Below are 25,898 nucleotides of genomic sequence, written 5' to 3' on the forward strand. Positions count from 1 at the left end.
TAAATATATAAATTATACACATATATGTAATTGAAAAAAAGTCTTCACAAAACAATATTTTCCTACTATATGAGACACACTCTGGTATTTTCAGTTTTAACCTATTTCAGATGCATCCAAAACAGGTAAAAAGTTAGCCCTATTTTAAATCAGCTCATTTTAAGCCCTAACCCTTCAAAGGAATACCACAACTTCCCTTAGGAGCCCATTTTAGTGTTCAGGCATTTCAAGTACCAGAGATATACTCAAGTACCATACTGAAAAATAATTTTTATATAATTTTAAAACATAACTCATGTCTTACTCTGAAATAAAAAAAAATTAATTAAATAGACTAGGTTTGAACAAAGTAGAAAAACAAAGCCATCCATCCATTCTTCTGGTCACTTAAAAAATATGTGATAAAGCATGTCAAATTTTGACACAACTTAATTAATAAAAAACCACATTTTAGGTATACATTTAATTTTCAGGAATGCCGTTACCAAAGATAGAGACAACGTGGAAGCTCTAGGAATACATTCCTGGATGGAGCTCCCCCCCGACTCACACACAGGTGTGGGAGGGTGCTGCCTCCAGTGAGGAGGTCAGAGGGCTCCCACCTCCTTTCACTCCCAGCCACCCCCAAGCCAGACAACTTCATAACTGTCATTCAGTAGAGTAGCTTTTATAGAAATATAATTTAAATATTCTCCTACCCTAAAAGGTAGTGACTTCTAACAACATTTACTTCTCCATTGTGTTTTAATTTATAAATAAATTCCCTGTTAGAGACTCATCAGAAATACAATGGTTAATGTTCACAACTTTGTCTCCGAGTGTTATTTTTTCTGCCATGTTAATTCTTCTAAGGGAAATGGTAACAGTAGGCTTAATATTTGTTCTTTGGGACCTGCAATAAGATGGATTCATTAGTTAACTTGAATTTGTTTCTCAAACTAGACTACTGTTGTAGAAGCAGTGCTGAACTAGAAGTCCTGACACTAGTCCTGACTCTACCATTAGATCAACACCTTGTTAATTTTAGGTCAAATCACCTGCTAGCAACTGGGGACTGGGGCAGGCCTTGTGTATACGTAACCTTATTTAAACTTCATTATGACTTTGTGTGGTCGGCATTAATAATCCTATTTATCAAGTGAGAAAACTAAGGCTCTCAGAAGTGAAATTCAAGCACAAGTCTGCCTGACTCCAAAGCTAAGTTTTCCTCTCCACCTTTTATTCATGAAATTCATTTCATCTCCAGGACCTCTGCCACCTCAAAAATACTAAGATCCTTGACTCCTGGCCCCTAAACCAGGAGTTACTTTTTTACTTCTATGAAATGTATCAGACTCAGAGTAAAAAACAAAATCAATTCAATAAGTGAACAAAGCACCTCCTAATAGATGTATAAGACATACTAACATCTCACTCTCTATGTGGTGTCTTTAGATCAGTGGTTATCGAACTGTGTTCCATGGGACCATGAGGGGTTGTCCATATGGCACATCAAGGATGATTTTATGTAGAAGGAAGTGGATGGACAGTAACAGTATTCCTGTTATGTTACCTGTGGTCCTGTGTCAGTACTTACCAAGATTATACCAGGCAAAATGGGTCTACAGTCCTCAAGTCATAGCAGAGAATTTGTTTACAGTGGTGTTGTTTTCTTTATATTACATTTTTTGAAGAGTAAAATAAAAGAACTACACACTTTGTATTGTGAATTAAAATAGCATAATTTAAAAGTGGCCAAGACTAAATTTTAATTGCCCTGTAGAATTGACATAGAAGGGAAACTTGAGTTTGTTACTATTAAAATATTGTGTTACGGAACATTTTTAGTAGGAACAAAAGTAAAAGAATTTGGGGCACTTAACCCTGTAAAACAACTCAAAGTAATGTATCCTTTGGATTTCTTACTCCTTGTTCTAACTTGAACGTGCTCATTTCAGTTAGAGACTGTTATTCATTTTCACTTCAGTTAAATCAGTGGTCTTGGTGAGTTTTTATCATTCATACAAACCTAGGCAAGTAGTAAAAGATATTGGTTCAGAAGGAATAAGATCTCTTGTTGATGAAATACCACCACCATCATCAGAGTGTATTTACCTAATATACCACTTTAGAAGGTACTGTTTCAGGAACTGGGTGTTATTCTAGGCTATGCACAGCTTCTGTAGCTACCTTCATATCAATAGGAGTAATTACCTATAAAGTATGCTTAACTGTATTTACATGCTAAGTGTAGCACACAGGCTATAAATCAACAACAGCTAAATTCAAACTTTATTTTCCAGAGAAACCTCTAGGCTGCAATTTTGCCATTCTTCCTTCTGATCCAAAAAACAAAAATAAATCAAGGTGGAAAAACAGCTGTAAATCTGATAATGAGATTTGCAACCAGCTAAGACACGATCTAAATCATGAGAAAGTTTAAAAGTCCTGTTATTCATTTTCCACTGTGCCTAAAATCCAGAAAACCCCAGTTCAAAGAAAAGGAGGCCCACCTTGCCATTTAAATAAGGAGGCTGGCACAGGTAGCTCTGTTTTTCATGATCTACATCCCAAGTCATATGATGTGTTTATGGGAAAGTTAGAGGAACGCTGACAATTGCAGAAGCTTTTTGGGGGGATAATAACCATTAACAGGGATATTCTCTTTACCAGAGAGACTGCAGTGAGACTCAAGTAAATAATAAGCATTTCAGAAAATTACCCAATTACATATTTAACCACTCCAAGGCATTCTGGTCTCCTGGGAGAATAGCGTGCATTTTACAAAATTGCTTATAATTGTGACTTGTGTGTTTGCGAAGGAGCCCAGCGTGCTGGTAGGAAGCACGTTTGTCAGAGCTTAGTGATGGAGGCTTTTTTTTAGGGACTTTAAATATAAGAGAAACATTTGCAGTTGCTTTCCAGATGCCAATAAAATATGCTTCAGAATGACATATTATTCTAGAAAAGTCTACAGAGCTATTTTGATGCCTGAGGGGTTTAATTCAAAGTACACTTGAAAGCATTTAGCTATTGTTTTAAGAATGTTATTTTTCTGATGAGACTGTACATTGTAAGGAGATAGATTTCTAAGTTGCAAATATTAATTATTTATATTACAGAAAGCACCCTAATAACTTTGCTCTTTTTATTTCATGTAGAAGTGGAAAATTTAATTACTGAATCCTTAAAAAGTTATACAAATAGTTTAATGTTCTCTTACCTTAGAAGTGGACCTTAATTTCCATTAAAAAAATCTTCATGGTCACATCTTTAAGAAATATGTTGAACCATGGCATCTGTATAGGCCAGATAAAGCAGATCTTATCGTCATGGCCATTTTATAGGAAAGAGCATCTACTTCATCCCAGGCTCTGTTTGAGTCAAAGGACAAACAACAGTTCACAGACAAGATAAGCTTGTTGCCCTCCTGGAGCTTACAGCTCAAGGGGGTTCCAGACATTCATCAAAAACCATGAGTTATGCAATTACTGACTGAGGAAAGAGGTAGAAGAAATGGAGGAAGTGGGACAGAAAAGGGGCAAGAGTTCTGACCAAAGGAACATCCTTAGATAAAACCTTGAGGCAGGCGGGAACGAGGAGGTTTGAGGAGTGGAGCACAGACCAGAGTGGATCAGGGTGAGAAAAGACCAGAGAGTGGGCAGGGCCGTGTTGGCCGCACCTGAAGTTGCTGTGAAGACTTTGGTCTTTCTTTAAATACCCTGGGAGAAGTTGAAAGCCTTGAAGCTTAAGACAGGAGAAGTGGCATGAGCAGATTTGCATTTTTAAAAGATCAGTCAAGCGGGAGGAAGGAAAACTATTTCAAAGAAGCGAGAGTGGAGGGGACAGGCCGGGAAGGAGTGTCTGGGCATCGCAGTCTGGACATGATGCCAGCTCATCTCGTGGTGACAGAGTGATCTTCAGGTTGTAACTTGCAAACGCTCATGAAGAGTATCATAGGATCCTAAAAACGAACAGAAAATTAATTTTTATTCAGTGTGATGTAGGTAACATTGTACATTTCACTTTGTAAGAAAGGAAGCAAGCCAGTTAGAGGGCTAATGACATGGAATTCTGTGAATTACTCTGGCTGAACTTGCTTTAGAGTTCTGCTCTCAGATCACAGCGAAGGGCAATCAACGCGAGGCAAATTCAGAGTTTCTTCCTGTAGGGCCGCCATGGAGGGCTGTGCCTACTGGCAGCGTCGACTCACGGAAGAAATCTCTCCCGCAAAACCAGGCCTCTTGTGGTTGCATGAACAGAAGCCCCTAAAGCTGGCGTAAGGAGAGAGGGGCATATGGTCAAGGATGGGGTGTCTCCCGTTGCGGAAGGACAAGTGTGGAACAGACTCCTTCTTTGTCTCCTTCGCCTCTGCCTATCTGCTTTCTTCTTCCCTTGCCGTAAACCAGTTTCCTCTGCTTCTGGGTCTCTGGAGCAGGAACATGCCATCCTTACCTAGCTCACAAACTGAAATTCAGAGAGTCATACGCCTTGGTCAGCTGACTCATTTGTGTCAAAGATATGCAGACTTTAGTGCAGGAAAAACGCTGATTCTCCTGAATTTCGTGAATACTTTCTATGATGTCCATAACGTAACTGTTAAGATGATGATGTTTCCTCTGTTCTGGCCGCTAGAAAGATCAGAGCTTCCGAAGCGTGTTTTCAGCAAGGGCACTATTTTATGGCTTGGATTTCTGTGCGCTCTCCTTAAGCTTTGTCCTTAGGAGCCTCTTACTGTTTTACATTCTCTCCAATTGTTTATCTACTTTAATCTTACTGTTTATTTATATTTGTACAACTGCCTCAAATCCTTTCTTGGATGTTGCATGAGTAGATGGATACATTAAAAATTCCATTTGAAAATAGTAATAGCGTTTCTTGGTGCTAATAAAATGGTTGAGAACAATTGTGGCCTAGAATACAGCAGATACACAACAAAAGTGTAACAATACAGAACTTATTACCTGTAGAATTTTATTCTTCTTCTTTAGGCATTTATTCCATGGCTTTATAGTAAACTGAATGGATTACCTGCACAGTCTAATACGTAGCCACTGATCATATGTGCTTTTTAAATCTAAATTTACATCAATTAAATTATATAAAATTAAATTTCACTTTCTCATGATCACAAAACAACTTAAATATATCTAATAGCTACCATATTAGAGCAGATATAGAACATTTCACCATCACAGAAATTTCTGTTGCACAGCATGACATCAGATAGTCTGAAATTTCCTCATTAATAGCTTGAAAATAACTTGTGAATTAAAAGACCCAAACTTACACCTTCTGATTCTTTTTTAATTATATTTGTGGTGCTTTTGTCTTTTTTGTTTGCTTCTGTTCTGGCTTTGTAGCTATCAAAATACCTACCTTACTCTATTCCTGAATTCTGTAGGAACCTCGAAATCCATTTCCTTTTTCCCAGGTCCTCTCAGTACTGTCCATTTGCTCACTCTTTTTGCACTAATCAAGATTCCATTTTCACCACATCACTGTTCTGGTTAAGCCCACTGTGACTTCATATTGCACCTGAAATCTAGTATCACATCTGCCTAGATTTCTTCCTTGACTCCCTGAATTCCTGTCTCATGAGCTCTCTGCACCTGCTTTGTGAGTGCTGTTTTGCTTTTGAATCCTCACCTGGAGAAATCCTTTTTCAATCTATGTCCCCTTGCCTGGAGTGCCTGCCCACTTCCTCTCTGTGACTCCAGAGACCTCAGTGTGTCCTCTACCTGCCTAGACCTCCCTAGGCCCAAGGTCATGTCCTCAGTATGCTCATCTCCTGTTCCATTTTGGAATCTCCCTAATTACCTGATATAAATCACTCTTGATAACTCCAATTAAATTGTAAGCACCTCAAATACAACCTTCAAACCTTGTTCTCTCTTTGGATTCCCCATTTTGCTCAGTGCTGACCTCCTCAGGAAAAACCACTTCATAAGTACGTATCAGTTGAATTGCTGAGGTCATAAAAGCCATGGACCGAAGTTAGTGCCTTGGATTTCTGGTGATAGCTCTGCTTCCAGCTCTCTGTGTGAGCTTGGGCCCCTGCCTTCACTCCAGAACAGATTCCTGACTTGTAAAGTTGGGCTAGTCAGTTGCTGATGGCTCTAGTCCGTTGCTGATGGTTCTATCAGTTTAAAATTCTGCAGTTTTGTCAAGTCAGTCTTCTAATCTGTTTTACTTTTAGGTCCCCTTGTACATATATCTTGATATTGTCAGCTGATAGATATTGCTGATTTTAACTTATGCATCTGGTAAATTTGATGACTGCCATTTGGAGCGTGAACGTTTTGCAACCCTCTACCAAGGTCTCCTGTTATTTTGTGCTACATGGCACAAATCCATCCATCCATCCATCCAACAACCCATAGATTAGATTTTTCCTGAGCTTGGTGCACTGTGCTGGCAATAGTAATGAAAAAGTTAAAAAAGACATAATTTCTCCTTTCAGGGAGCTTCCAGTTTATTTGGAAACAGATATACAAAAAAATATGACAATGAAGGGTTGAGGCAAATATTTTTGTTGCGGCGTAATGGTTTTTGTTGCGACGTAATGGTTCATTGTATTATTTGTTCTTAATAAAAGTGGTCATGATATCTTGTGACCAGGACATTAAGTTTGAGTAATTCTCTAGAATATCTGTTTAAGCTATAGAATTTCTTTTGTTGGGATTTGGCCTCAATTTTAAGGGAGTCAGTCCTCCTGAAATTATTGCTGAATGCTAAAAGCATGGCATAGGGAGAAGCACTTTGTTGTTTTGTGGCCAAAGTGTATGTTTTGAATGGAAACACTTATTGCCTTAATGAACGTTTGACTACTCACGTCATCAGTAACCATGTGAATATGTGCAGGGACAGTCTGGAAACCCACAAATATTAGGAAACATCAGCAATATGTGGTGATTTATACTCTTAGAGGACTTAGGCTTCACCTCACATTCTTTTGCCTTGAGTTTTGATTTTGCTGAACTGAAGGTATCAGAAATGAAATTGAGGGGGAAAAAGTGGGTCTTTCCCCTCTTTAAAGGTGTTTACTCTATTTAATATATCATTTTTAGTAAACTAAAAATGTAAAAATCCAATTCTAGTACACAAATATATGCAGGAGGGTTGTCTAGTGCTCTGACTGTGGAGTGTTGTTATAAGATTGATGTGACTTGGTCTGACATTGTGACATCATTTTCAGATTCAGCTCAGTCTAATGTTCTTACCAATTAAAGTGTGAGTGACACTAATTAAGTTGAAGAAAAGGGTATTCATAAGTGGATGATGTAAACAGAAAATAAAGTTAGCAATTGACATTATGACCACAGGATGTTTTTCAAGAATGAAAATGTGTGGTAAAAGGATATATTTAGAGACAAGAAAGACAAAAAGGCATTTGATTGACAAACATGATTTGTAGTTCAGTCCATTACATTTATGCTGTGATGCCTTGTTCATTGAAAGTACACAGCATCCTTCAATTTTATCACAAAGCTTCTTTTATGTTGAACTATCACATGTCAACTAACTGGTCACACTTTAGAAAACTGAACCCAGTTTTATGCTTATATATATATATTTCTATATCCAGGGAACCCCAAAACACACTTGAAAGGTGAGATATACAGTCTGAAATGTCATGACCATTGTATATAACCTATGATAGAAGTAAGGTCACATAAGCCTAACAATGGAAAAGCAACATATAGGGACCTAGCAATTAAGTTAAATATATCTCAATCCATGAAGAGAAAGAGATAATTGAAACATGATATGTATTAGTGGCATAGAACGTATGTAGACTAAAACAAAAGTAGAAAATGAATGCTCCCTAAATCTGGTAGGTGATGAAAAATCTGTATTGCTATTCAGCTTTATTAGAATGGTTAGTGTCTTAAGAGGTACTGAAGGCACAGGAGTCATGGTTATTAGAAGTGAAAATGGGACACAATGGTTCATTAGTTCAAATTCAGTCTCATTTTTAATGGCTTTTTGGTGCTTTTTGTAGCATTCACTTACTGTCATGGCCAATCTTTCCAACCAAACACACTCTTAACGGATGGTCAAGGAAGTGCTCTCACAGTCCTTTACGATGAAGAATGTGCCAGAGGGAATCTAGAGATCAGTTACTGATGGAAACAGTGCAGAGATGCCATCAGCACATACTGAAATGTTTGCTACCCTCCTTGTACACTTTGGAGGAAATCTGGCATCTTCTGAAATAAGAGGTTTTTTAATGAATGAAGTTGTTCATGAAATGAGTTTGCTTCATGTAGACTCCTAGAACTTTAAATTTGATAGCAAACTTGGGGATTATTTTACCCACCTGGATATTTCATAGATGAGAAAACAGAGGTCTAGAAAGGTTAAGGCAACTGGCTGTGGTATAGTGGGAAAAAGACAGGGTTTATACTTGGACAGACATGAGACTGAATTTCAACTCTTTCAATCTGTGTGACCTCAGGCATTCTCTAAGTGGTCCTGATACAAGATGCCTATATATATATATATATATATATATATATATATATATATATATATATATATATATTTTTTTTTTTTTTTTTTTTTTTTTTTTTTTGCGGTACACGGGCCTCTCACTGCTGTGGCCCCTCCCATTGCGGAGCACAGGCTCCGGACACGCAGGCTCAGCAGCCATGGCTCACAGCCCAGCCGCTCCGCTGCACGTGGGATCCTCCCGGACCGGGGCACGAACCCGTGTCCCCTGCATCGGCAGGCGGACTCCCAACCATTGCGCCACCAGGGAAGCCCAAGATGCCTATATTTTAAATAAATGATAGATTTTACATATGTATATACCAGTGAAACCATCACCATGACCAGTATAACGCACATACCCATCAATTTCTCCCACACCTACCTGCCCCACCTCCCATTCCCCAAGTAACTACTGGTCTGTTTTCATTTCCTGTTTACACGTTCTAGAATTGTGTGTAAATGTTACTACATAGTATATACTTTTTTTTGTACGATTTCTTTTGTACAGCAAGATTATTGGGGGATTTTATCATTGCGGTGTTTATCAAAAGTTTATTCCTGGGCTTCCCTGGTGGCACAGTGGTTGAGAGTCCGCCTGCCGATGCAGGGGACGCACGTTCGTGCCCTGGTCCGGGAAGATCCCACATGCCGCGGAGCGGCTGGGCCCGTGAGCCATGGCTGCTGAGCCTGTGCATCCAGAGCCTGTGCTCTGCAATGGTAGAGGCCACACAGTGAGAGGCCCGCATACCGCAAAAAAAAAAAAAAAAAAGTTTATTCCTTTCTGTTGCTGAATTGTATCCTATCATATGTATATAACCGCAATTTGCTTATCCATTCAACTGTTGATGAACATTTGGGTTGTTTCTAGTTTCTGGTTATTACAAACAAAGCTGCTGTGAAATTTTATGCAAATCTTTGTATGTGCATATATTTCTTTTGTGTGTGTGTAAATACCTAGAAGTGGAATGACTAGATCATATTTTAAGAGCTTCTGTTTAAGAAACTACAAAACTATTTTCCAAGGTGACTGTACCATTTTGCATTCCTACCAGGAACGTATGAGGGTTCTAGTTGCTCCATATCCTTTTCAACACTGGATATAATTAGCCTTTTGAATTTTGATATTCTCCCAAGTGGGTAGTGGCATCTCATTATGGTCTTAGGATATATTTCCCTAGTGACTAATGATGTTGAGCATCTTTTCATGTGTTTATTTGCCATTCTTTTATCTTCTTTGGTGAAGTGTCTGTCCAAATCTTTTACCCATTTAAAGAACTTGGGTTATTTTCATGTTATAAACATTTGAGTCCTTTATGTATTCTGGATGCAAGTATATTATCAGATAAAATTTGCAAATACTGTCTCCCTGTCTGCAGCTTATCATTTCATTTTCTGAACAATGTCTTGCAAAAACCAGAAGTTTTTAATTTTGATGAAGTCCAGTGTATCAATGTATTCTTTTGTGGATTGTGTTTAACATGTTATGTCTAAGAAATCTTTGCCTAACTAATGGTCACAAAGGTTTTGTCACTCAGTGTCTTCCAGAAGCTTTGATTTATGTTTTATATTAAGGTCTCAATATATTTTCATTTACCTTTTGTGTGTGGTGCAAGGTATGAATCAAAGTTCCTTTTTTTAAATATGGATATCCAGTTGTTCAAACACCATTCATTGAAGAGAATACCTTTCCTTCGCTGAATTAACTTTGCACATTTGTCGACAATCAGTTGTCCATAAACATGAGGATCTACTTCTCTACTCTGTGTTCCATTCTATCATCTATTTGTCTGTTTGTATGCCAGTAGCATACTGTTTTGACTATTGTCGATTTATAATAAGTACTGAAATGAGAAAGTGTTTATTCTCCAACTTTGTCCTTCCTTTGCAAAGTCATCTAGACTGTTTTAGGTTTTAGTTGTTGTTGTCTTTTGACTCAAAGTCTGAGCGAGGATGCTGTGACTTGTCTCCATATCTTTGCGTCTTTAGCCAGTGCTAACGTCACTCTGCCGCGTAAAATGTAGAGTTCAGTTTTTAAAAAGGCAGCTCTTTTGGTCTTGCATATGAAAAAGAGTCTTAAAGAAAGAACTGGGGAACACTAAGCAATAAAAAATTAAAAGTGGATAGAAAGTTTTCTTTAATAGAATGTTTAGTTCAACTAATTTTTGTGAACTATGATTTCTAAGTAAAAACCATTAGCTTTTTTGCGAATTTGCCTTTAATCAGTCTCGTCAGTTTTTATCACTTTAATTCCTTCATTTATCAGTTTCAACCCAGCTGATTATTCATTCTCAATTGCTGATGAGTCCATTTTCAAGGCTCACATGTAAATGTCCTCCGTGTCTTATATAACAGTGTATGGCCACCATCTACTGGCAACAGAGGGCAATCGCCAGTTCTGCGGGCCTCTGGGGAGAAAGTCTGTTTCTCATTCACTTGCTTTATAAGATATTCCCTATGAACTGGTCACCAGGAAGATAGACAGCCGATGATACACCTAAATCCTGACTAATGGAATGTTATAATAAATGATGAAATTCTGGATAATAGATATGTTGTTTTACTTCCAGTAGCTTCATTTTGAATCGTTATGAATAGTGTTATTCTAGTATCCATTTTTGCAATGTGCTTCATAATTAAAGCAATAAACTATTTTTATCATTATGATGGTGATAGCAATCACTTAAATACTCCTCGCCAGAGCTGAGACACTGTTTGAAATACCTGTTCCTTCCTATGTATAAAAATGCTACCAATAACCCACTATCGGTTAGGAGTATAATATATTCTTTCACACCATACGAAGATATAGGCACAGTCCTTCTATATTCTTATCAAGTCCCCTTTGTGGTAATGGTTATCAGACCTTCCCAACACGGCAATTTTAGAACTACTTGACAGTGATGCTAATTACTGTCATATGAGAAGTCACCAAGAATGACAGAGATTATTGTGGGGTTTTCTTTTCCTCCACATCTTTTTTGCCGAGGTGCCCCTCTTGTTTACAGGGACCTGCTGATGTAGCACGATGCAGTATTTTGAGAAGAATGTGTTACCCATGAGGATTGTTGCAGAGGGCATAGATGATAAGAATAGTAGAAACTCCCCCCATCGTGTAGGGTCCCTTGTGGGCACTCTTGTGGCCACAGTATCCCCAGACCCTTGAGAAAATCCTCCCGCACTGTGGGTGCTCAGTATTATTACTGAATATACAAAAAAAAAATCTAAGTCAGGTAAAGTGATCAATAAAATACTTTGCATTTTGGACTTCGTTAACTGTACCTCCACTCAAAAGAAAAAAAAAAATGTTCACTGGTAAGCTAATTCCATTGACAGTGACACAGTGGTACAGCTTTTCCCCCAGAGCAGGAACCTGAGAAGGGGGACAGTTTTCAACACTGTTTAGGGGAAAAGGTCCACAGCCTTCATAAGATTCTCAGTAAAAGTTTCTGTGACACATAGAATCTTTGTGATGTGCTAAACATCATGATCTAACGTTGAGACAGTTGTATTTTTATTTTAAAGTAAGAAGTTGAGAGTCTAAAATAATTGAACTAGATGTAAGGAATATTGTGAAATTCTTTAGCACAGTATTTGTCATCTCTGCACAAAAGATGACAAGAGCCAAAAAGAAAGGAAAGAAAAGGAATCTGGGCTGGTCACTACCACCTACAGTCTCTGTGGTCTAACCGTGGGAGGGCAGTGCTAGAATCCAGTGTGCCCAGCCGTCCTAGAGACCTCAGGGACCCTCTGGTCTTCCCTCCTTCATCTGGGCCCCACTGTCCTCCATACTGTCACCCACCGCCAATCCATACCCCCCAGACTCCCACAAATACCCACCTACTCACCCTCCTGAACCTGACCCTGGGCCCTCACCACCCTCCCCCCATGCCCAGTGAGCTTTCCTGTCTCCTCTGCCTTTTAGCCTATGGCCTCTCCCCCTGGGACTCCACTGGCACCAGGCCAGCCCTCCAAGACACCTCTTCCTCGGCTTCCCTCTCAGTGGCAGCCTTTCTCTTCCCTGTTGACCGGCCCCAGGACCAGAGATACAGCCAGCATCCTTTCAGCCCAGTTTCTCTTCTGGGTCCCTGTTGCCCTCTTTAGTCCTAAGTGCTTCTGAGGCTCATGTCATTCATCTCAACCACCTTCTCTCCTTCCTCATCATGTGACATTGGGTCTGCTGGTCATTCCTGCTCATTGAACCTTGGCCTCCTCCCCAGACTCTGCCTTCACTCCTGGTGAGCAGTCTGACCTGACACTTAACTAACCCCCATGTACAGCCCGCGCTCCTGTGTCTGCACGCGGGCAGCTGGGCACAGCTGGGCGTCAGTACCTCCACGTCGCCCACTCTAAGTGTGCTCGCCATCCACCTTCTCCACTGATTCACCTGCCTTTTCTTCTTCTCTAACTTCAGTCTGGCTTTTGGTCCCTCCATTCCACTGGGGTATTTCTCTAAATAAAATAAGCCAGTTAGGGACTTCCGGGTAAGATGGCGGAAGAGTAAGACGCGCAGATCACCTTCCTCCCCACGGATACACCAGAAATACAGCTACACATGGAACAACTCCTACAGAACACCTACTGAACGCTGACATAAGACCCCAGACCTCCCAAAAGGCTCGCCCCGCACTCCATGCCCCGCCCTCCCGCCCGGCCTGAGTGAGCAAGAGTCCCCGAAGCGGCTGCTCCTTTAATCCTGTCCTGTCTGAGCGAAGAACAGACGGCCTCCGGCGACCTACACGCAGAAGCGGGGCCAAATCCAAAGCTGAGACCCAGGAGCTGTGAGAACAAAGAAGAGAAAGAGAAACCTCTCCCAGCAGCCTCAGAAGCAGCGGATTAAAGCTCCACCATCAACTTGATGTACCCTGCATCTGTGGAATACATGAATAGACAACACATCATCCCAAATTGAGGAGCCCGGAGTCAGTGCTGTGCCTCTGAGGTGGGAGAGCCAACTTCAGGACACTGGTCCACAAGAGACCTCCCAGCTCCACATAATATCAAACGGCAAAAATCTTCCAGAGATCTCCATCTCAACACCAGCACCCAGCTTCACTCAACGACCAGCAAGCTACAGTGCTGGACACCCTATGCCAAACAGCTAGCAAGACAGGAACACAACGCCACCCATTAGCAGAGAGGTGGCCTAAAATCATAAAAAGTCCGCAGACACCCCAAAACACACCACCAGACGTGGACCTGCCCACCAGAAAGACAAGATCCAGCCTCATCCACCAGAACACAGGCACTAGTCCCCTCCACCAGGAAGCCTACACAACCCAATAAACCAACCTTAGCCACTGGGGACAGACACCAAAAACAACGGGAACTACGAACCGGCAGCCTGCAAAAAGGAGACCCCAAACACAGTAACATAAGCAAAATGAGAAGACAGAAAAACACACAGCAGGAGAAGGAGCAAGATAAAAACCCACCAGACCTAACAAATGAAGAGGTAATAGGCAGTCTACCTGAAAAAGAATTCAGAATAATGATGGTAAAGATGATCCAAGATTCTATTTCCCAGATCCAAAATCTTGGAAATAGAATAGACAAAATGCAAGAAACAGTTAACAAGGACCTAGAAGAACTAAAGATGAATCAAGCATCGATTAAAAACACAATACATGAAATAAAAAATACTCTAGACGGGATCAATAGCAGAATAACTGAGGCAGAAGAACGGATAAGTGAGGTGGAAGAAAAAATAGTGGAAATAACTGCTGCAGAGCAAAATAAAGAAAAAAGAATGAAAAGAACAGAGGACAGTCTCAGAGACCTCTGGGACAACATTAAACGCACCAACATTCGAATTATAGGGGTTCCAGAAGAAGAAGAGAAAAAGAAAGGGACTGAGAAAATATTTGAAGAGATTATAGTTGAAAACTTCCCTAATATGGGAAAGGAAATAGTTAATCAAGTCCAGGAGGCACAGAGAGTCCCATACAGAATAAATCCAAGGAGAAATACGCCAAGACACATATTAATCAAACTGTCAAAAATTAAACACAAAGAAATCATATTAAAAGCAGCAAGGCAAAAACAACAAATAACACACAAGGGAATCCCCATCAGGATAACAGCTGATCTCTCAGCAGAAACTCTACAAGCCAGAAGGGAGTGGCAGGACATAATTAAAGTGATGAAAGAGAAAAACCTGCAACCAAGATTACTCTACCCAGCAAGGATCTCATTCAGATTTGATGGAGAAATTAAAACGTTTACAGACAAGCAAAAGCTGAGAGAGTTCAGCACCACCAAACCAGCTTTACAACAAATGCTAAAGGAACTTCTCTAGGCAAGACACACAACAGAAGGAAAAGACCTACAATAACGAACGCAAAACAATTCAGAAAATGGGAATAGGAACATACATATCGATAATTACCTTAAATGTAAATGGACTAAATGCTCCCACCAAAAGACACAGATTGGCTGAATGGATACAAAAACAAGACCCAGATATATGCTGTATACAAGAGACCCACTTCAGACCTAGAGACACATACAGACTGAAAGTAAGGGGATGGAAAAAGATATTCCATGCAAACGGAAACCAAAAGAAAGCTGGAGTAGCAATTCTCATATCAGACAAAATAGACTATAAAATAAAGACTACTAGAAGAGACAAAGAAGGACACTACATAATGATAAAGGGATCAATCCAAGAAGAAGATATAACAATTGTAAATATTTATGCACCAAACATAGGAGCACCTCAATACATAAGGCAAATACTAACAGCCATAAAAGGAGAAATCGACAGTAACACAATTATAGTAGGGGACTTTAACACCCCACTTTCACCAATGGACAGATCATCCAAAATGAAAATAAATAAGGAAACACAAGCTTTAAATGATACATTAAACAAGATGGACTTAATTGATATTTATAGGACATTCCACCCAAAAACAACAGAATACACATTTTTCTCAAGTGCTCATGGAACATTCTCCAGGATAGATCATATCTTGGGTCACAAATCAAGCCTTGGTAAATTTAAGAAAATTGAAATTGTATCAAGTATCTTTTCTGACCACAATGCTATGAGACTAGATATCAATTACAGGAAAAGAGCTGTAAAAAATACAAACACATGGAGGCTAAACAATACACTACTTAATAACGAAGTGATAACTGAAGAAATCAAAGGGGAAATTAAAAAATACCTAGAAACAAATGACAATGGAGACACGACGACCCAAAACCTATGGGATGCAGCAAAAGCAGTTCTAAGAGGGAAGTTTATAGCAATACAATCCCACCTTAAGAAACAGGAAACATCTCGAATAAACAACCTAACCTTGCACCTAAAGCAATTAGAGGAAGAAGAACAAAAACATCCCAAAGTTAGCAGAAGGAAAGAAATCATAAAAATCAGATCAGAAATAAATGAAAAAGAAATGAAGGAAACGATAGCAAAGATCAATAAAACTAAAAGCTGGTTCTTTGAGAAGATAAACAAAATTGGTAAACCATTAGGCAGACTCATCAAGAAAAGAAGGGAGAAGACTCAAATCAATAGAATTAGAAATGAAAAAGGAGAAGTAACAACTGACACTGCAGAAATACAAAAGATCATGAGAGATTACTATAAGCAACTCTATGCCCATAAAATGGACAACCTGGAAGAGATGGACAAATTCTTAGAAATGCACAACCTGCCAAGACTGACTCAGGAAGAAATAGAAAATATGAATAGACCAATCACAAGCACTGAAATTGAAACTGTGATTAAAAATCTTCCAACAAACAAAAGCCCAGGACCAGATGGCTTCACAGGCGAATTCTATCAAACATTTAGAGAAGAGCTAACACCCATCCTTCTCAAACTCTTCCAAACAATATCAGAGGAAGGAACACTCCCAAACTCATTCTACGAGGCCACCATCACCTTGATACCAAAACCAGGCAAGGATGTCACAAAGAAAGAAAACTACAGGCCAATATCACTGATGAACATAGATGCAAAAATCCTCAACAAAATACTAGCAAACAGAATCCAACAGCACATTAAAAGGATCATACACCATGATCAAGTGGGGTTTATTCCAGGAATGCAAGGATTCTTCAATATACGCAAATCAATCAATGTGATACACCATATTAACAAGTTGAAGGAGAAAAACCATATGATCATCTCAATAGATGCAGAGAAAGCTTTCGACAAAATTCAACACCCATTTATGATAAAAACCCTGCAGAAAGTAGGCATAGAGGGAACTTTCCTCAACATAATAAAGGCCATATATGACAAACCCACAGCCAACATTGTCCTCAATGGTGAAAAACTGAAACCATTTCCTCTAAGATCAGGAACAAGACAAGGCTGCCCACTCTCACCACTCTTATTCAACATAGTTTTGGAAGTTTTAGCCACAGCAATCAGAGAAGAAAAGGAAATAAAAGGAATCCAAATTGGAAAAGAAGAAGTAAAGCTGTCACTGTTTGCAGATGACATGATACTATACATAGACAATCCTAAAGATGCTACCGAAAAACTACTAGAGCTAATCAATGAATTTGGTAAAGTAGCAGGATACAAAATTAATGTACAGAAATCTCTGGCATTCCTGTACACTAATGATGAAAAATCTGAAAATGAAATCAAGAAAACACTCCCATTTACCATTGCAACAAAAAGAATAAAATATCTAGGAATAAACCTACCTAAGGAGACAAAAGACCTGTATGCAGAAAATTATAAGACACTGATGAAAGAAATTAAAGATGATACAAATAGATGGAGAGATATACCATGCTCCTGGATTGGAAGAATCAATATTGTGAAAATGACTCTACTACCCAAAGCAATCTACAGATTCAATGCAATCCCTATCAAACTACCACTGGCATTTTTCACAGAACTAGAACAAAAAATTTCAAAATTTGTTTGGAAAAACAAAAGACCCCGAATAGCCAAAGCAATCTTGAGAACGAAAAACGGAGCTGGAGGAATCAGGCTCCCTGACTTCAGACTATACTACAAAGCTACAGTAATCAAGACAGTGTGGTACTGGCATAAAAACAGAAAGATAGATCAGTGGATCAGGATAGAAAGCCCAGAGATAAACCCACGCACATATGGCCAACTTATCTTTGATAAAGGAGGCAGGAATGTACAGTGGAGAAAGGACAGCCTCTTCAATAAGTGGTGCTGGGAAAACTGGACAGGGACATGTAAAAGTTTGAGATTAGATCATTCCCTAACACCATACACAAAAATAAGCTCAAAATGGATTAAAGACTTAAATGTAAGGCCAGAAACTATCAAACTCTTAGAGGAAAACATAGGTAGAACACTCTATGACATAAATCACAGCAAGATCCTTTTGGACCCACCTCCTAGAGAAATGGAAATAAAAACAAAGATAAACAAATGGGACCTAATGAAACTTCAAAGCTTTTGCACAGCAAAGGAAACCATAAACAAGACCAAAAGACAACCCTCAGAATGGGAGAAAATATTTGCAAATGAAGCAACTGACAAAGGATTAATCTCCAAAATTTATAAACAGCTCATGCAGCTCAATAGCAAAAAAACAAACAACCCAATCCAAAAATGGGCAGAAGACTTAAATAGGCATTTCTCCAAAGAAGATATACAGACTGCCAACAAACACATGAAAGAATGCTCAACATCATTAATCATTAGAGAAATGCAAATCAAAACTACAATGAGATATCCTCTCACACCAGTCAGAATGGCCATCATCAAGAAATCTAGAAACAATAAATGCTGGAGAGGGTGTGGAGAAAAGGGAACACTCTTGCACTGCTGGTGGGAATGTGAATTGGTACAGCCACTATGGAGAACGGTATGGAGGTTCCTTAAAAAACTACAAATAGAACTACCATATGACCCAGCAATCCCACTACTGGGCATATACCCTGAGAAAACCATAATTCAAAAAGAGACATGTACCAAAATGTTCATCGCAGCTCTATTCACAATAGCCCGGAGCTGGAAACAACCTAAGTGTCCATCATCGGATGAATGGATAAAGAAGATGTGGCACATATATACAATGGAATATTACTCAGCCATAAAAACAAATGAAACTGAGCTATTTGTAATGAGGTGGATAGACCTAGAGTCTGTCATACAGAGTGAAGTAAGTCAGAAAGAGAAAGACAAATACCGTATGCTAACACATATATACGGAATTTTAAAAAAAAAAATGTCATGAAGAACCTAGGGGTAAAACGGGAATAAAGACACAGACCTACTTGAGAATGGACTTGAGGATATGGGGAGGGGGAAGGGTAAGCTGTGACAAAGCGAAAGAGAGGCATGGACATATGTACACTACCAAACATAGGGTAGATAGATAGTGGGAAGCAGCCGCAGAGCACAGGGAGATCAGCTCGGTGCTTTGTGACCGCCTGGAGGGGTGGGATGGGGAGGGTGGGAGGGAGGGAGATGCATGAGGGAAGGGATGTGGGAACAGATGTATATGTATGACTGATTCACTTTGTTATAAAGCAGAAACTAATAAAAAGAAAAAAAAATAGATAACAAAAAAAAAAAAAGCCAGTTAATAACAACAGAACTATTTGACGAGCACCCACTGTGGGCTGCTGGTCTCAGGGTCCCTTCTCGCTCGATGGCGGCTCCTTCTCAGCCTCCTCTCTTGGCTTCTCCTCCTCTGCCTCCCATTCACATCATTTTAAAATTTATATCTTAAGCTCTCCTCACACCTTCAGAATTTCATGTTAAGCTGACTCCACAAAAACCCCATACAGATTCTCCAAGCCATCAAAAGCATCTCAGCCTCAGCTGATCTCAAAATCAGTCTTGATTCCAACCCTTCCCATACACACACCTGCCAGACCTATTCCTCTAACCTTCCCCGATGTTACCCCGTCCAAGCTTACACCAGAAATCTCAGCACCGTTCTTGGTCCCTCCCTTTCTGATGCCCTGATAAGCCATCACCACTTCCTGTTGATTACCATCCCCACAGTATGTCAAATATTTTCACTTCCCTCCGTCTCTGGGCCACCACCCTAGCTAGTTCAAGCTTTTACTGTCTGTTTCTTCAAGTACTGTGATAATCTACTAACGTCTCTCTTCTCTCTGTCAGGCACGTTACAGTCCATTTACCACACACAAGCCAGAATGTGTTATATCCCTGCCCCAAAAGTGGCTTCTTGTTTCATCAGGGAAAAAAAATACAAATTTTTCATAATGTTCTACAAAGGCCTGAAAGTTTTCTTTATCTCTCTCTTTCCGTTTCCTGCCCTTCTGTAGTCATATTGGCTGCCTTTCTGGTCCTCAAGCAAACTAAGCGGTCTTCCAGTTCAGGGCCTTTCCACATGCTCTTTTCCCTACCACCCAACACCCCACCCTTTCCCCTGCTATGCTCATCGCTCCTTCTCATCCTTCAAGTCTCACCTTTTAAAAGTCTTAACCATATAACCAGGTAGCCTGGTCACAGCTCCCTGTTTGCTTTTTTTATACTCCTTGTAACAATTTGCAGTTATCTATTTGTTAGTTTATTTGATGTCATTTCTTAGAAGGCAGGAACAATGTCATCCTGCTCACACTTGAATTCTCAGTGCTTTTCACTGTGTCTACAGGCACATAGTAGGAACACAGCAAATATCAGTTGGGTTATTTAATGCAAATACATTTCAGATGAAATCTAGGCTTCAGCACCAATGCTGCTATAACTCTTCACTTACTTTATGATTGCATAATTTTACGCTCCCACACACTTTTAAGAGCATCAACGTATTTTAAAACTGAAATATCAGCATGAAATTTACAGGTAATCATAAATCTGTAATGTAGTACAGATGCAGTGCTAGATAACAGACAAAGCTGTTATTTGAATTTTAAAAATGGGAGGCTTTTAATACTTGATAGGCACTGAGTGTACCAGGGTATTGAGCTGGCTGATAGAATTATGATGGATCTGAAGTGTGAGGAGAGCATCATTTCTGTCTTTCCTCTTGGAGGAAACCAAACAGAGAAGAGGTCTAACCTAAAGAGAGATTTACTCATCTTGTCCATTTAGGTATTTACCAGGATTAGGAAAAGTTAATGATTTGGACAAGAAAATAGACCCCTGTAAATGACATTATTCTAAGGCTACATATTTTACATTGTTTGTAAATTGGTTCTGTTGAACTGTTTTTTCACACATTTCAATAATATATATTATTTGTGGCATTGATAGCTCATTACCAATGAAATGAAAAATAACATATATGATGTTAGGGAGATCTGGGGTTAATTTTAAACCAAATATGCCTACCCAGAGAGTGACAGTTCCAAATAAAAACTCATCTGAATTTCTTACAAGTTTTTCCTCTTTTCCATTTGCTGTTTCTCTGACTAGTGAAACACAATTGCATCCCCTTTTGAATGACTAACTCTATCATAATTACATATTTGGTGTACCTGGATCTTAATCTTCTTGCATTATGATGGTCATACTAGACTTATTCATCCATTAAATCAATTCAAAGGACAGAATTTTCAGTACTGACTTTTAATATATTAGCTCACTTATGGATTTGGCAGGGAGGAAAAAAAAGGCTCTGATACCTCACTTATAGCTATTTGAAATCACCAGCGCTTCCAACTTATTAGTTTCAACAGTTATTCAGAAATAGAAGTCAATTAGAAGTCCCAATAGAAAGCATGAAAAGAAATTTCCCTGGGGAATAAATGTGTTACTTGGTAAGGTTGCTAAGTCAATTAAATTACAGCCCATATTTTGCTAAGATATAAAAACTCTTAACATGTCTATGTAATAAGAAAAAAAGATGTGGGGGGAGGGAGTTGGGTTCCAGGCTTTATAAGTCAGAAGATAAAATAAGTTTGTCCTATTTTTTAAAAAGTATATATATATATATATATATATATATATATATATATACACACACATACATATATATATATATATAAAACATACACTTGTGCTATTATCATTAATGTCCTCTTAATTAGTCAAATTATATTGCCTCAACCAAGCTATCCCTCCTTATAGAAAGGAATTAGCTACCATAACAAAGGAAATGTAAACACAGAGGAATATAAATTCAGCATTTATATAAATATGTAGAAACAGTGGGCTTTTAAAAAGATAAAATCAGTTGAGTTTCTCTTTTTTTTGTTTTCCGAAGCATTCTAATTTTCAGTTCTTGTAAGTGAGAGATGAAAGGAAAAGGGAGGGGAGTGAGTGGATGGTGAAGAGGGAACGACTGAGGTGATGAGAATTTATAGACCCACCCACACGAGTTGTTCATGCAGGGAGGCTCCCCAAGAGGAGACAGGATCTGAAGTGGGTCAGCCTGGAGGCCGATGGATTACAGAGACTCTCAGCCCTTCTTTCTACAAACATCCCCCTCATCCAGTGCAACGTCTCCTCAGAAGGATCTAGAATATTCCAGAGCGCTACAAGGAAGGGATCTTTTTCTTGTTCCCTTGGGATAGTAAGAAGTGCAGGCGAAGGAGGGCAGCAAAACCGAGGACCCTTTTGATAAAACTTAAATTGCTGGAGTCGAAGACTTAGTGAAAATTTTAATGCATTAAAATATACCAAGTATCACCTCCTCTTCTTAGAAATTCATCCTGAAAATACCTTGAAAGCACTAAAATGAGGTATAATTTAGCATACACAAATGATATCTAATAACATATTTATATATAAATAGGGTACCAGTGTATGCGCATGCATATGTCCGTGCATACATACATGCGCGGCATCCTGCTCGTCGATGTGTGGTTTACAAAGATAGATGTGACATGGCATCTGGCCTCCAGGTTTCACAGTGGTCAGAGACACAAGCTGTGCCCCTCGAGGCTGGGTTTGTGATGTTACACCAGCAGTTAGACCCTGCGGGGTTAACGAGACATGATCAGGGTTCCCGGAGGGCAGCCCCCTGTTCCTGATACCTGCTGTGAAGAGTCACCCTCTTCCCTTGGTCCTGCCAAACCCTGCATCTCTCCGCCAGTGAGAGTGTTTCCCGGCTGCCTGGGGAGGTTTACATGTTTGCTTGTTTGTTTCATTCTTTCTGGTTGTCTTGTCTCACGTGGTAGCCGTTCCATCGGGGCAGGCAGCGCCGCAGAGAGCTTTCACTTCAAGCTTGTGTCTAAAAGGCACCTCAGCAGAGCAACCGTCCCCTCCTCCTCTGCTTACAGGTTGGAGAGAGGCTTTGAGCTCTCATGGCCGCCAAAGCAGAAGGGGGATTATTTCAGGGTGGAGGGCCTCCAAAGCAGCAGCGGCATCTGGCTCTCTGCACACTTGGCAGCCTTGCCTTCCCAGCAGCCTCCTTTCGCTTTTGTCTCATTAAAGGAGCTGCGGAAGAGAACGGACTCTTAGTTAATGCCGGGTTTGAGGGAAGCTCTGCGCCGTTTCCTCTCTAACGCTGGGATCTTTCTAGCGACGTCACTATCTCAAAGCTATGTAATAATAATAAAAAAAAAATCTATGTAATACCCCCCAATAAAGTGCCTCCTGAAGACGATAACAATAAATCCTGAAAAGAAATCCACATAATCTACCTCCCAGGTTATATACTTTCCATATATTAGTTAAGGATCAGAGTCTTCAGCCCTTCCACAAAAAACAGGGAACTCATTAAGATACATTTTTGTTAACTACACGCTCACAAGAGCCATTGGAGAATTCCACCAAATTCCATTAAATTCTGGTACTTTGCTCAGTAAATAGCCATGAAAACACCACAGTACTTAGAGCAAATCCTCAATCCCCAACTAACACCTTATATTACAGCCATCTAATGACCATGTTTTGCAGTAGATTTGTGTGACTTCCACAGGTAATTAGAACACCAGAGCTTTTCTGCAGTAATCCAGTAGGAACTCTTAACTAGAAAGGATTATGCACTGCTAATATTGTTGTGCCCACGTGTTTTCTGCAGTTAATTGTTTCCATTGATTTTTGGCGGCGCTACAGAAGTGCATATAGCTGCGCACACTGTGACACTTCATGAGTCAACTCTGAAGCAAATACATTGCCTCCACCCCCATCACTTCCTCTCTCTCTCTGCAATTTTTCCCCCCAGCAATCAATATCCTGATGAGAAAAAAGAACCTAATATCACTTCAGTTACATATTCTTTATGTGGATTCAGAGTGATTTATCTTTAGTTCCTCTCTAGGCAAGCAGGTAGACATCTAAAGTGGTTGTAACTTTCATCGTCTCTTACGGAAAGCTCAGAAGAGAGGAATGAGAATTGATGACGGTTTCTTCTTGTCACAGTTTTTCTTAGCTATTCCGAGCAGCATGTGCTTACAGGACAGGGGCCTTGTTTTTTTATGTTTGACTCTTCAGAGTCCAGAACATAGTATGTGCTCAATAAATGCCCACGGACTCAACATGGACTTATTCTGCCAGCGCTTCATCTAGGAAGCCCTCAGTCAGTGTTTGATGAATGCATCCAAATCAACTGAAAATGCATCTACAATAATGTAACAAACAGATACCTCAACATAAAATTTGAGGATTAGAGTTCTGATTATATTTATGGATAAGATCTTTGTTAAGACAGTCACTTATATCAGATTTAATATTACACACACACACACACACACACACGCCTGCACACACAGGTATACGTTCCTTTTACCCAGCAGTTGCCACTCACTGGCTCACTGGGTTGATTCCCCGCCATCCCTCCCTTCCCGCCTTTCTCCTTGTCTTTTCTCCACGTGTGTGTTTGAGCATTAAGCTGGGGGAGAATCTGGACACAGACCCGACCAATCGCCACCCAGTTATCAAGTAAGGACTTGACTTCTTGCCCAAGCGTCTCTTTCTGCGCCGTAACCAGGTTTCACAGAGTCGTCGACGGTGAATTAGCAGCTCTGCTCCTGGAGACCCTCTCCCAAAGCTTTCTGTCATAGCACAGGGGGAAGGTGGTATGACATAGTGAAAACATCCTGGGTTTGGCTGGCAGAGAGATTTATGTTTGAATCTTGGTACCACTTTAGGAAATTATTTGGCCTCTCAGTCCGTTATTTCATCAGTAAAATTAGGATAATAATACCTAGTGCCCAGAGAGAACTGTGACATCCAAGGAGACATGCCTGGATCTTAGTAGGTTCTTAATGAATGCAAGTTTCTCTCTGTGCACTGCAGCCCCAGAATGCCTTGTCCTTTAGCTAGTCAGGGCTCTCCTGATGAAAACCTCTCTTCCCTCCTAGAAGAAGGAGGTGACCCTGAGACTCAGCTTGTGGCTGGAGCAGGGACTCTGGTTCAGCCTTGCTGTCAGGCACAGACACAAGGAAATGTACGATATGCCTACCCTCAGCGTAATCATACTACAATCCTAACTGAATACACACCAGGCTGCAGCAATCATGCTTTATGTCTAATGGACTGGATAATAACGCTCACTTGTTCTTCCCATCAGGCTTATATGGAGACAGCGGACATCAGCTCATCCCTGAGCCCACCTGCAATCCTCCCCTTGCCAGCCCCTCCCAAGACCTTCCCCTCTTACCTGGAAAGTCCATGATACTGCAGATTCTGCTTCCATATAACAGCCTTTGAGTAGAGTATTAATCGTATGCTGTTTTTTGCTGCAACCTGGGTTACTAAAGTCAAGATTTGCCCAAGGCAGGATCTAAACCTGTGTTCCTCGCAAGAATCCCCATATTTTCTCTCCATTTTCATTTTACTGGCAATTCTACTCTTTCCTTATTTGTCCCATATTTCTATATCCATGTAGGTATAAGATGTATATCTGTTTTCTGTGTTTTTATTGGCATGATTTATGGAAAAGAAAGGTAGATCACTATTATATTGAGTAATTAAGTCTACTACTTTATCTAAAACCAGGCCCTGGAAGAGAATATCTGGTCAATTTATCAAAGCATAAAACTTTGAATAAACAATTCTTACAAGGAAAGTTTTTCTTTTTTGTCCCCCTATCAAAATCCAAGCTGGCTTTATTTTGCAAAAAAAAATTGACAAGCCGATCCTAAATTTCACATGATAATGCAAGTAATCCAGAATATCTAAAACATCCTTGAAAATGAAGAAAAAAGTTAGAGGACTCACAGATCCCAGTTTCAAAACTTACTACTGGCTATGGTAGTAAGCCGTAGTATGGCTATGGATCTAGCCAATGTGGTAATGGAATAAAGACAGACATACAGATCAATGGAACAGAACTGAGAGCTCAGAAACAAATCCTCCTGTTTATGGTAAATTGGTTTTCAACAAGGGTGCCAAGACCATTCAATGGAAAAGAATAGTTATTTCTTTTTATAAATTTTATATTGGAGTATAGTTGATTAACAACTTTGTGTTAGTTTCAGGTGTACAGCAAAGTGATTCAGTTACACATATACCTGATTCTGTTCTTTTTCAAATTCTTTTACCATTTAGGATATTACAGAGTATTAAGCAGAGTTCCTTGTGCTATACAATAGGTCTTTTTTGG

The 25,898-nt window shown here is 39.7% G+C and overlaps 1 protein-coding gene across 6 annotated transcripts in view; it reads left to right on the forward strand.

The window, feature by feature from the left end:
• Positions 1-25,898, forward strand: part of PRKN (parkin RBR E3 ubiquitin protein ligase) — a 1,310,471-nt gene that overhangs the window by 891,493 nt on the left and 393,080 nt on the right. Inside the window, exon 8 of one of the 6 annotated variants that reach the window (XM_082633518.1) lies at positions 24,864-25,479. The exons of the other annotated variants lie outside the window; for them this stretch is intronic. Within the exon in view, the coding sequence (XP_082489644.1) occupies positions 24,864-25,003 (140 nt within the window). The 3' untranslated portion in view covers positions 25,004-25,479. Of the gene's footprint in view, positions 1-24,863; positions 25,480-25,898 lie in introns of those variants that run through there. 6 annotated transcript variants of the gene reach the window in all.

Source organism: Mesoplodon mirus, assembly GCF_964341445.2.
Source record: "Mesoplodon mirus genome assembly, chromosome: 10".
NCBI classification, from domain to species: Eukaryota; Metazoa; Chordata; class Mammalia; order Artiodactyla; family Ziphiidae; genus Mesoplodon; species Mesoplodon mirus.